Here is a 12,680-nt window from a genome sequence, read left to right as displayed (position 1 = left end):
GTTCCCGGTGCGTCACCACCGCCCTAGCTCCTACTATTCACTCCAATGTCCTGCTACTGGTAAATATCGAGTTGGGCTCAGGCGGCCGGAGCCTTACCTGGCCTCCCCAACCCTACTGGGTATTGCCAAGAAGCCCAGGTTGGGCTCAGGCGGCCGGAGCCTTACCTGGCCTCCCCGACCCTACTGGGTCTTTGCCAAGACTACCGGGTTGGGCTCAGGCGGCCGGAGCCTTACCTGGCCTCCCCGACCCTACTGGGTCTTTGCCAAGAATACCGGGTTGGGCTCAGGCGGCCGGAGCCTTACCTGGCCTCCCCAACCCTACTGGGTCTTTATCGATCAGAGCCTGCCCCACTCTGGGGCCTGGGTCGTGCCTCTCGCGCCCACTGCCCCACTCTGGGGCCTGTGCCGCGCCTCTCACGGCTGGGGCTACAACCCCCACTCAGCAAGCGCCCTCCTGGCACTCCTTATGCTGTGCCTGCTGTGACACTGTGCCCCTAATGGGCACCGGGAACCCCCAAGCTGCTGGGGAGCTCCCGTGAGGCCTCCTCTCTCCCCTACAGCCTCACCCGGTCCTCCGGAGTAACGGTAACACAACGCAAGCCACCTGGCTTCAACACAGAACACAGAGCCTCCTGCTCACAACACAAACACTGAGCCCCCACCAGGGCCTCCAACCCTACCTTTTGTCAAGGGGCTCTCATCCCCGGCATCATCGCAGCCAGTCATTACCACAAGGCTGCCACTACCAATTCAGGCTGCTTAGCTCAGCCGCAGAGCTCCTGCTCCTGCTCCTGCTCCTGCTCCTGCTCCTGCTCCTGCTCCTGCTCCTGCCAAAAAGGAACTGCTACTAGGCCCAGGCCTCAGTTTTTATAAAGGGCCCGGCCCTGCCCCCTTCCGGTCACCTGACCGGCTGGTTGGCCTGGCAACCCACAGCTGCCTTGCCCTGATGATTGGCAGCTCTGACAACCCTCACCTGAGCTGCCCTGGTGACTGGCAATTCACCTCTTCTTCATCTCAGGCACGGAGCACCCCAGTGCCTCCGTGACAGTGAGCACCCAAAAGGTGCTCCACCACACTTGTATTCAAAAGGTCTGCCAGTAGCATAATCTTCTCAAGTATAGAATAAAACTTCCTAAAGCATTAAATATCTAGTATAAAAAGATTTATTTGAAACTCTCATCTCAATATCTATGAACCATCCTCAGAATGGTATATCCTATTATTTCTAAAAGCTTTATGCTTCCTATTCCATTTCAGTTAAACTAAGGCCATTTACATGATGGAAAAACCTGAAAACAATAGTGAATTTGGGCAGCATATAATCACACAGTGACACTGAGCTTTTGGAAACCAGTTAATATTCAGAAATATACAGTTAATTCGCAGATTTGCAGGAATAGTGGGTGCAGTGCCCAGGACAAAATAAGAGATAAGTCTGTGGATAGATAGGAAGGTGGTACATCAATAGTAAATCCTGACTGCCAATCTGCTTTCTGAAGGGAAATCCCTCTTTATCTCAGCCTATTTTCCCAATGAGTTTAGTTTTACTGCCCATGTAGTTTCCAATATCTAAAATCTAGTTTCTAGTTTGCAATATCTTCTTCAAGTTAGGAACAACAACAAAAAACCACAGTGTACTCATACTCAGCTGAAATGTTTAGCTGTGTTTTAAAAAGAAACATTCTTTTTCCTTTGTTCCTTAACACATTGTGTGTACGCGTGTGCGCACTTTTGCTACAAGAGAAAGCAGCAAAAATCTCAGGGCACTCAGGCATATGCCTCGGAGTGCAGTGAAAATAAAGTTTAATGGTATAGATATCCCTAAAAATAAAATGTGTATTTTTAAGGATTTTAGCAAGATCACAAAACAGACATCTTAACTACAGTGAAAACCAAATCAGCCATGGAGTAGAATAATAGAAATGCTGTATACCAAGCATATTAGTACATTAGTAGAGGGATGTGGAAACATTTTCATAACAGTAATTTACCCTATACCCATTTTATTAGTCCCTCATGTTCATGAGCTCACAGGATTTGATCCAAAGTTTCTTGGAAGTAAACAGAAAGACTTCTAAGACTCTCATTGACTTCTGGTGGCTTTGAGTTAGGCCCCAAATTCACGCCATTACCTTTTCTAAACTAGGATAAAAGGTGGGGGAAGGGGATTAATTGTATTAGGTGACACAATTAGAAAAATTACTTAGCCTCTAGTGTAAACAACAGTTTAACCCCAGACCTATCTGACATGATTTTGAAGGTGTTAAGGAAGAAAGAAATGAAAAAAGTGGTTTTGTTATAGGCTTCTGTTATGATTTTTCATAATCCAAAACTTGATTTAAAAAAAAAAGCAAGCAATGCACTTATATGATAGTAGCAATGCCAAGATAGAGTTACAGAGCATTCATTCATGGGCCATTAATGCACTTTTATGTTTGTTTAGTCATTCAGCCTTTAACTCTACAATGTACCCATGGAATTAGTTAATGGCCCATTAATACAATGCCCTGGAGTGTCCTCATGATTAGCTAATGGGAAATAAGTCTTCAGAATTTCTGCAGCTTCACAAACATAGCTTAACAGAGTAAAAAAAATAAATATAACATTTGTTAAGTGTTTGTATACAACTAAAAAGAAAACTTTCTTTTCAATTTATGGTTCGTTGTCTACACTCTAGTACCAGAGAAAATTCACTAGTATCCCAGCTGTATCCAAAAAGCAGTAAAAATGTGTAGCTATTCTTGCTTTTCCTTATATGTGGCAGAATAGCAGGGGCCTGCAGGTTCCCCTGTGCATGTCAGCACACTCTTGTTTTCTACAGCCCCTTCAAAGCAGAGAATAGCCCTCTAACCAAAATACCCATGCATCCTCCACACTATGGATTGGAAGTTGGCCCGTTACACCATCAGTAGAACAGCCAGAAAAACTGTCTGAGTTAAGGGCATTATCAGGGGGCCACTTCTGATCTTTTCACACACAGAGTACGGTTCAGATAGAATGGTTCGGAAATGGATACTCCCTCCATTTCTTTATATTAAATATTAGAAATGTAGGCATGCTGTTTTGCACATATTTATGTTATCGTGTGTGCACATGCATACACACAAAAATAATCACATACAATATATGTAAACACCCATGCCTATACTGCACTTACCCTTTGAGGCTCCATCTATACTGCTTCAGCAGCAATCTCAGGAGCTCTGGTCCTAAGCAAGCACTTCCCACCACTTGATCCTGTTCCACATGCACCAAAGTCAGGAGTGTAAAGCCATTCTGAACAGTTTCAGCCTTCTGAGTTTGGTGTGTGTAAAGTAGCAAAGTGGCAGTGGGTGGGTAGGGTATGCCTGAGAGCAGTGCTGCAGCAGAGCTTCCCAGATATCCCATCTCATCACTCTTCTCAACTCAGGAGTCTAGTTCCCACCCAGCTTTCCATTACAGTCTACACAAAGACAGACAGCTAAGAAAGAGTTCCTTATTTTTCCTGTTACAGATTACTACAAACACACAGGGTGAATTCCAGCCCCACTTAAAGCAATGGGGCTAGGAGCAGACATTCAAAAAGCCTGAGCCTAAATTGATTCAATCTTTGCAAGTTAGTCTAACCTGGCTAGGCTGAACTGGTTTAAAACCGGACAGACATTCTCTCTGGGCTCAAGAAATTCAGGCACATGCCTGCAGTGGCTCAGGTTAAAAGCTGGGGGTGCTTTAGTAGCCCTCCCTTCCCTTGCAACGGAATGCCATTCTGAGCAGTCAGCAAAACAATGGTCTCTCAACCATTAATTCAAACTTTTTAAACAGCTTACCAGCTACCTGTTGATTAACTGTTCTGCCTGCCTTTCCCAGTGAAATTGGAGAGAGACACAAGCAGAGACACCTCTGGGCATTAGCTAACATACCACATGACTAGGGTCTGTGGGGTCCCTGCTGTGGGAGAAGGGAGAGAGGGAGGGAGAAGGGGGATTTCCTGCTTGAGCAGTAAGGAGTGGGGTAGGGCAGGGGGAAGCCAGGCAGACCCTGCTGTGTCTGCAGTCTCTGCCAAAGCCATATGCAGCATTAGCTAGCATACCACATGCTGGCTATGGTCCATGCTGTGGCAGAGAGGAGGAAGGTAATTAGAGAGGAAGAAACAACATATTATCATATTTACTGTGTAAATGAACAAAGAAGGTGAAAATCAAAGAGGAGAGAGGGCAAGTAGTGATACCTCTGATTCTTGTAGGGTCCCATGATTCAAGCACACCATGTCTGGACAAGTGATAGGACAACCACAGCCTTCTCGAATCGCCAGCTCCATATACTGTTTTAGGCACTAGAAAGAAGGAAAGCAAAAAAATAAGATGGAACAGTTACAACTCACATGACAGTAACACACAGAAGTTACAGCACTGCATTGCACTGCACAGCTACCACCTCCACTTCCTTAATTGGCTATCCTAGAGCTCTAGCTCTCAGAAAACATCAATTACCATAAGTGTGAATGCTAGGAGTCATTACCTTGGAAAGCACGCAAACAAAGAGCAATTAATTATGCATGACTTCATCCATGGAGTATTGAGTTTATTCAAGTCAGCAACTCAAATCCTTTTTTCCTAAAACATCTTCTCTTTCCTAAGCCTGGACTTGGAAAAGAACAAGCCATATTTCACTATAATTAAAAGGATTTTGTTCTTGTATTTTCTCTTCATGTATTCTTAATTCAGTCTCTCATCTAGCGGTGACTCTTTTAAGGCCTCATTTGCAAGCAAGAGCATGCCATTGGGAGCAGTCTGCAGTGGAGACAGTTCATGGCCTGGGCAAATGAACACTACTCTAGAAGCAATGAAGCTACCAACTTTCCCCTAAAAAGGTTATGTGATTTCCATGATGTACCATCAGCCACAGGCCTACTGAGCAAGTGTTTGAAGTTCATTTCTAAGCCAGAGGCCCTCCTGTGTACACCCATGTACCCTCATTATGTAAAAAAAATCATTATGTGAATTTTTCTAACTTTTCATTATAGTGGTTTCAGCCCACTAATTGCATGGGGTCATATTATGACCCAAGGAATGTTAGGAATCAGCTCTGCAGTCTGTTTTATGCCAGGGAAACTCCAAGGAAGAAACTGGTGTAGTATAAAACTAACTTAACAGAACCCTAAATGACATGGGTAAGGAATCAATCTGCAATGTCCCAGGAAAAATATTGACCAATGTTCCAGACAAAAGCAACAAAGCATACCGTATATTGCAAAATATGCTGTTTCAACCCTCCCCCAATATAACAATGCATTCTCTTCTTCCAGATTCTTTTATCAGCTTAAACAGCTCACTGAACATGAAAATAAAAATATCTTTGTTCAAATCTCCCAGCACTGAGGATGGAGCACATGATTTCCAAGAAAGTGCCCAAAACAGAGGTTCATACTTATAAACACTTCTGTTTTGCACTGTTATAAGTTATAACTAATGGAGGCTTACTGAATGCTATGTGCCTGTGAATAGCAAAAACCTTATTTGTGAAGATGTCTGCAACTCAGGCTGTTATTGTAATGCCTACGCATGTTTAAAATTAATCAGAATTAACTGGAGATCAAGAATTTGGTTCCTTCAAATGTAGATTTTTAATGATTTTGGTTGGAGAATTTTAATTTGATTTTTAAAAACATGTCACTTATTTCCTTAAAGAGATATTGGCAGCTTATATTTAAAATTTAAATGTTATTTTAAAAAGGATTATAAAATGCTTCAAAAGAAATAGGTTGCAACTATGAGCCCTAGTACGTAGGCTGGCTAGACTGGAAGGAATCCTTTACACCCCTGCATAATTTAGTTGTGTTGCCAGAGATTGTGCAGGTGCTGGGGATGATGAAGAGCAATTACCCCAAAGTAGTTCTTACTCTACCTGGGAAACTGGACAGGAAGCATGTGGAGTTTTGGAGGTACAGAGAGGTGCAGACAGAGTCAATGTGCTGGCCTGCACAGATGAGTTCATGCAAGGTGGAAGTAATCTGTGCCAGCAAAAGGGCCAATGGGGAAAGAAGGCATGGAATTGTTACTCAGATCCTACTCCTGGATTAAAGTTTGGCCCAGTGTGTTTATTATTTTAAACCTTAATCAACATTTAGATTGAAACATTCCCTGGTCCAGGGGAACCAGAAGGTACTACTGAGTGGAAACAATAATAAGTGTTATCGGGTTGGTGGAGTACCTCCTGTTCCTCTGGTTCTCACATGCCACGACTTAGATCACATGAGGGGAGGAAAGAGATTGATGAGTGGTTAATTGATACCTGCCGAATGATTACTCCGGACCAGTTACGTAATTTTTAGCATTTCATTTATTCTTCTCTTATTTTCTTTTATAGAGGACCGGATGGGAGGCAGCAGCTCATCCGAGCTGTCCCCAGGATCACCTCTGGGCTCAAAAGAGGATCCCTGGCAGTGAACTCTCCAAGATGAGTGCCAGCTAATGTTTCACAGGCTAATGGCTGTGCCCATAATCAGCACACCTGGTGGCTTCTGCTCTATGCCAGCTGCCCTTATGAAGGGTGTTCCTGTCTGCCTTTCTCCGTACGGGTCACTCCCGGTGACTACCTGCTGCCCCAGTCATTGTCCACGCAAAATAATAAGGGAAAGAAAAAAGATCAGAGGGGCCTTTCTTTGCCCGTGTCTCGGCTTCCCGCTGCCAGTTAGCTCATTAGCGGCTTGTTACAGGTGCGGCCCAGTCTCTCTTTCCACACTCTGTGCCAGCGTGACTCAGGGAATCTTCCTTCCGTCAGGGTTGCAAAACTTGGACCTGGCTCCCCTCAAGCTCTGGTGTGGTGGACCGCGTCTCTTCCGGGGTCTCGTCTTACAACCCCTTTTTACTTCAGCACTACTCAGCTGCGTCCTGGCACTGAAATGCGGCTCATCCCAGCATGGAGGCTCAGCTTTTCCTGGACTCATCGCAACTCCTGTAGGCTCATGGTAAGTAGTGAGTGGGGGTTTGTTGGCCCCGAGCTCCGTGGTCCCTCCGTCTCTACGCTTGACTCATGTCTCGGATCCCTCCACCAGATCCTCTCTCTCAGAAGTCTCAAGTAGCTCCTCTCCTCTCCATGGTACCCAAAGGCATTTTCATTAGGACTTCCCCTTTCTTTTATTCTTGGAGATTGTGTCCTATTGGCTGCCCGAGTGGGGGGTGGGGAGTCCTTCCCCAGCTGTCAGGAATTTTCCCCAAGTAACAGGGTTCCTAACAGGAACCCGGTTACAATAAGACTAGTTATTTAATCTTTATAGTCCACGATGAATGAAAGGGTGGGGGGAGAGAAGGGGGGGGAAACAAATGCCACAAATATTCTAATGATTTTAAAATTTAAGGCATTATTAGCACCACAAGGTATATAACTGGACTTAGCCAAACACTGTGCCTTTATTCATTCAAACAATGTATTTAATGCATTTTGAGCACAACACCAGGAAGTTAATTTAAATCATAAAGTGTGCTACATGGCTCATCTGTAGTACACACTTCCCCTATGCACAGAAAGGTGGATGGAAAGAGAAAAAGTTGTATGAGCAACTCCAGTAGGGAATTATCTACTCAAAAGGTTAATTCCCCAAAACTGTCCATGAAGTGGGGTGGAGGAAACCATGAAAGAAGCTACTGCAGCACACAGGAGTTTTGTAGCTCTCACATGCACATAGTTCCTGTATCCTGCCTCTTTTGCTAGTGATGCCCTGATAAGTTTGTGTGTCCAGTTCTTAGTGCCCTTTAGGGACTTTCCTCATGCCTTTAAGATGAAGAATTCAGCTCCCCTTAGATTTGTTTATCAGTCAGCATTGCAAAAAAACCATTTTCTTTCACTGAGAGCCCAGCTTCTGTTCTTTCTAGGATGGGTGATGCCATTAAATGATTTATTTTGTCAGAACAACACAGAGGACTTAAAATTCTGAGGTCAGCTCAGACCATCCTATTGAGGAAACAGCAAGGGCAGCATTAGGTCAGTACAAACCAAGCAAGTAACCGAGGCCCCTGCTGCATTCTGATCATGTTTTGGTATAGTTGTCCAGCATCAGAGAGGGACCTTAAACTGAATCATTGCATGGGACCCCAGAAAGATAAATCCCATCACTAGGAGAAAAGACAAAGCTTGAAAAGTTACTGCATGCTACACAAAAGCGCAAAGGCTGTTTATGAATTTAGACTCCTAGGTTAGTTAAACCCAACAGTAAAAATTACTAACATATGGAATATATCATGCATGAATCTCATATGGGGCTGAGCAACAAAAGGCATCACATTTGGTTTCTGCATCCAATATCAACCTCTCAGGACACATAGCCAAGTGACTAGATGCTTCAGAGGAACAGTAATGCTTTATGGACTTTGCTGGTTTGCTGTTCAAATCCAGGTGAGGTAAGTAAGGGTTTGCTGCATGCTGGTGACAGAAGTTACACATGAATTGGTATAAGTGATCAGAAACTGGTTCAAATAACACAACAGAAATTCACTGCACACAAACCACTTTTTAAATGGCTGAAACTGATTTAAGATAAACCTGGAGGGATGTAGCATTAGACATAACTAATTGAGGTTAAATCAGTTTACTGAATCAAAGAGAATCATAGAATCATATAAAATTAGGGTTGGAAGGGACCTCAGAAAGTCATCTAGTCCAACTACCTGCTCAAAGCAGAACCAACCTCAATTAGATCATCCCAGCCAAGGCTTTGTATACCTGGGTCTTAAAAAGCACCAAGGATGAAGATTCCACAACCTCTTTGGCTAACTTGTTCCAGTGTTTTACTACCCTCCTAGTGAGAATTTTTTTTCCTAATATCTAACCTAAACTTCCCTTGCTGCAACTTGAGACTGTTTCTCCTTGTCTTGCTATCTGCCACCACTGAGAACAATCTAGCTCCATATTCTCTGAAACCACTCTTCACATAGTTGAACTTCTGTCCCAGATTCCCTCTAGATTCAAATTCACAGTCCCCCAGCATCCCAGGATGCTTTGCACCTCCCCTGAAAACTGTCTTGCAGGGTGAGTGGGCTAGTCTTGGCTCAAGCTGTCTGCTGCAGACAGACAGCAGTCTTCTGGCCTAGGCCACTGCAGGCATATGACTGCATTTCCAAAATCAAAAGTGAATGCCTGTTCACTTACTTATTAGTTCAACCTATGCAGTTTAGACTAACCTGCAAAGATTTAATCAATTCAAGGTTTTTCACAGTCTGTACTTAGCCTAAGGTTTGACGTTTTACAGACTTTGGACCAGGCTCCTATTGAGCTGAGTGCCTCAAGAAGTGCTTTACTGACAGCATCCCTGTTGCACATATTTATTGATTTAAGATTTGTAAAAAGCAGTGGCAGAGGAAGATTATGGCATAATCTTGTAAGGTGCTGAAGTCACTGAGCACTTTAAAGAGGCACTCAGCCTGCAGAATGATCGAGTCTGAAGTAAACTGCCCTAGATAGAATACAAGTCTGCATGGGATGGAGACTCCTCTTCCCACAGTTATCATTAAAGGGAAGAATGTAGCGAACATGTAGAAAACAGCAGAAATGTACTGTAACCTTTGGGGATTTATTTGATTAATGGTTGCCTGTAATAACGGAGACTGGACTTGATGGCCCAGTAGGCTGCCTTCCAGACCTCTATTTCTATTTAACATACAGTAGAACTGCCTTATGCATAGCATTACATTATATATAGAATTTATTGTACATGGGAACTATGACCAAGTTTTACATGTTTAGCCAGCTGTGAGAACTAGAATGCACAAGACCATGCTCACACACACACACACACACACCACACACACACACACACACAGAATACACTTCTCTGAAAATATGATTAGTGTATAAACCCTGGGGCTAGGGACAGACAGTCAAAAAGCCTGAGCCTGAATTGATTCAATCTTTGCAGGTTAATCTAATCTGGCTAGGCTGAACTGGTTTGTAACTACACAGACATCCCAGATATGCAGGCATATGCCTCCAGTGGCTCAGGCTGGAAGTGTGGGGTGCTAGAGCAGCCTTCCCATCCCTTCCACAGCACTGAGCTGAGGTGGGGTATGGCCAGACCCCAACAGGACACTCTAATTAGCCCAGGAGGGAATTGACAACAGTGCTTATCACCCTATTAAGAAAACAACAGAGGGAAGTTACCAGCTTTCTGCTGATTCTACCCATTCATTCAGCATGGACAGTAGCCAGCATATGGTCTGCTAGCTAATACACAGACACCTGTCCACAAGGTAGATGTGGGGAGTTCCTGCTTAGCAAGGAGTGTGGGGGAGGGGTGAGCAGCCCACAGTCTGTGCCAGAGCTGCAGCCAGGGAGCAAAGGAGAAGGGCCAGCTCTCCTGTGCAGCAGAGAACCCTGTCCAACCCAGAGAGCATGCTGGGGGTGTCTGCTTTATCTTAAATCAGCAAAGGATCTGGGACAGACGTTGCATAAACTGGTTCAAACCAAATCAGTCAAGTCTGATATAACATTCAATCTGGTTTATCTCAAACTGGTGTCAGCCATTTTCAAACTGGTTTATGTACACTGAACATCTGTTCTGTTACAGGTTTAAACCAGTTTCTGATCACTGAAACCGGTTTCTGATCACTGAAACCAGTTTATGTGTAATGTCTGTTCTGAGCCTGGGAGAAGTGTACAGAGAAGTCCCCTTGATAAGTAGTAGCTTATATTCATGGCTCTATCATAATTTTTCTGCATGTCCTTGGCAAGTTATATTTAATTGCACTCTACTTTGGAAGTAACTTTCTAAGACTGGCATTGTGCGTTCCATATTCATTGACTCACACTGAAAGGCAACTTTTATCAAATTTGATTTAGCAATAAGTGTATGTGTGTTGGGGGCAGGGGGTCACGATGACTTAGCTTCCAGATTTGCAAATCTACATTGGTTACACTGTGTTCTTTTTGGCTCACCAGCTAATTCAATAGCACTAACCTCAGTAGGAACAAAGGCCAATGCTAAGCATCTTAAAAAATCCTACTGAAATAGGATAGAATATTTTCTTCATTGAAGTGAACAGTTAAGATTCAAAACAGACAAAGTACCTGTTGGGTAAGGGGTGCCATTTTTATGTAATCACTTTTCTGACCATATCTAAATTTCTGCTTTTCAGTACTTTGGCTTCCCTATATATAAAATTAGGAAAATAGATACCTACCTCACCTGATGCTATACACCTTAGTTAGCAATTAACTTCTATTCATACAAACACAGCACTTTATTATATTTTCTATATATAAAAAGAATGCATATATAGATATATATTTATTATGTATACAGAAGCTACACCTAAAAACAGAGATAAGATGTTGTGTTACCACACTTACTTTCAAAAGGAACACAACTATTAAAAGAGAAGCACTAAAAAGCTCAGCATAAAAAAAACTACATTTCATCTTCAGTGAGAAACCTATTTCATGCAAGTTTCAGTCAAAAGGATACTGTTATGATGAAATTCTAACTCTGAAAAAGACTATTGGTGAATCCTTAATTTCTGAAGTACTCCAAGGTGCTTCTCTACCCTCACTGTTTTTCTGAGAAAGTGTAAAGAGGATTTCAAAAGTGTTGCCAGAGAGAGTTTATTTTGGCATGGGGTTCAATTTTCAGGGGGCAGTAACACAGAGTTCCACCTTTTACCTCTAGATTTTTAAGTTAGTTCAAGGAAGCCATTTAAATCTCATGTTGGTAGATAATGACACAACAAGGCCATTTGCATCTCTCTCACAACAAACCCATATTTCTATTCAAGGCCATTTTCAGACAATCTTCCCCCTGCCACGGACAAAAGACTAGTTTCAACAGTTACCGCATATTGGTTTTTCAAGTACATCAGGTTCATTCAATATGTTCCACTGGCTTTCTCCTTTCCAATTTCTACAAATCTTTCCAACTCACTAATTATAATCTCTATTTCTTTGGATAGAAAACATGAAATGAAACCACAAAGGTGGTTTCATATGACAAATTCAGCATCATGTGACAAATTCTAACATCAATTCATTGTTTTCATTAAGAAAAATGAAGGGGATAGTTCAGTGATAACAAATGACAGAAGACAGCCTTTTCAATATCTAGTCAGCAATTATAAATTATACAATTAAAGTACTGTCAAGATAGATCTGCCAAAAAAGACCTCGCTAGTTTCATTTTCCACATCTGGAGTTCAACCTTTAACCCAAGGCTAACGCAAGCTATGCTGATGCAATGCTAATTAAAGTTGTTGTCAGTGTCAGGGGCCAATGGATCAGGCCATATAAAAACTATTATAGAGACACGTAAGAAACTGGAAAATCCCTTTTTGGCATAATGGGCATACTGTAGCCTTGTGGCCCAATTAACTGACAAAAATGTATATAAAATATATATCTATAGCATATTCAAAATGTACAGGTCGTGTTGTGCTATAAAGTGTGTTTCATGGTGCTGTGTATCTTGTTTGGCCGTAAAGCATGATCATGTTTTCTGTGTGACACAATTGTTGTATAGATTTCATAGATTTCATAGACATTAGGGCTGGAAGGGACCTCAGGAGATCACTGAGTCCAGCCCCCTGCCCAAAGAGCAGGAAGTCAGCTGGGGTCATAGTATCCCAGCAAGGTAAGCATCCAATTTACTCTTGAAGGTGTTCAATGTAGGTGCTTGAACCACCTCCGCTGGCAGACTGTTCCAGACCTTGGGGGCTCGGACA

At 42.9% G+C, this 12,680-nt stretch overlaps 1 protein-coding gene across 3 annotated transcripts in view; it reads right to left on the bottom strand.

Annotated features, from left to right (window-relative positions):
* Positions 1–12,680, bottom strand: part of RNF144B (ring finger protein 144B) — a 135,196-nt gene that overhangs the window by 25,638 nt on the left and 96,878 nt on the right. For all 3 annotated transcript variants that reach the window (XM_019543947.1, XM_019543953.1, XM_019543940.1), the window contains one exon: positions 4,208–4,312. In XM_019543947.1, coding sequence (XP_019399492.1) covers positions 4,208–4,312 — 105 coding nt within the window. The remainder of the gene's footprint in view (positions 1–4,207; positions 4,313–12,680) is intronic.

This window comes from Crocodylus porosus, unplaced genomic scaffold (genome assembly GCF_001723895.1).
Source record: "Crocodylus porosus isolate Cpor-Errol unplaced genomic scaffold, CroPor_comp1, whole genome shotgun sequence".
In the NCBI taxonomy this organism is placed as follows: domain Eukaryota; kingdom Metazoa; phylum Chordata; order Crocodylia; family Crocodylidae; genus Crocodylus; species Crocodylus porosus.
Note: the sequence above shows the minus strand (reverse complement) of the source record. Positions and strands in the feature narration are given on the sequence as shown.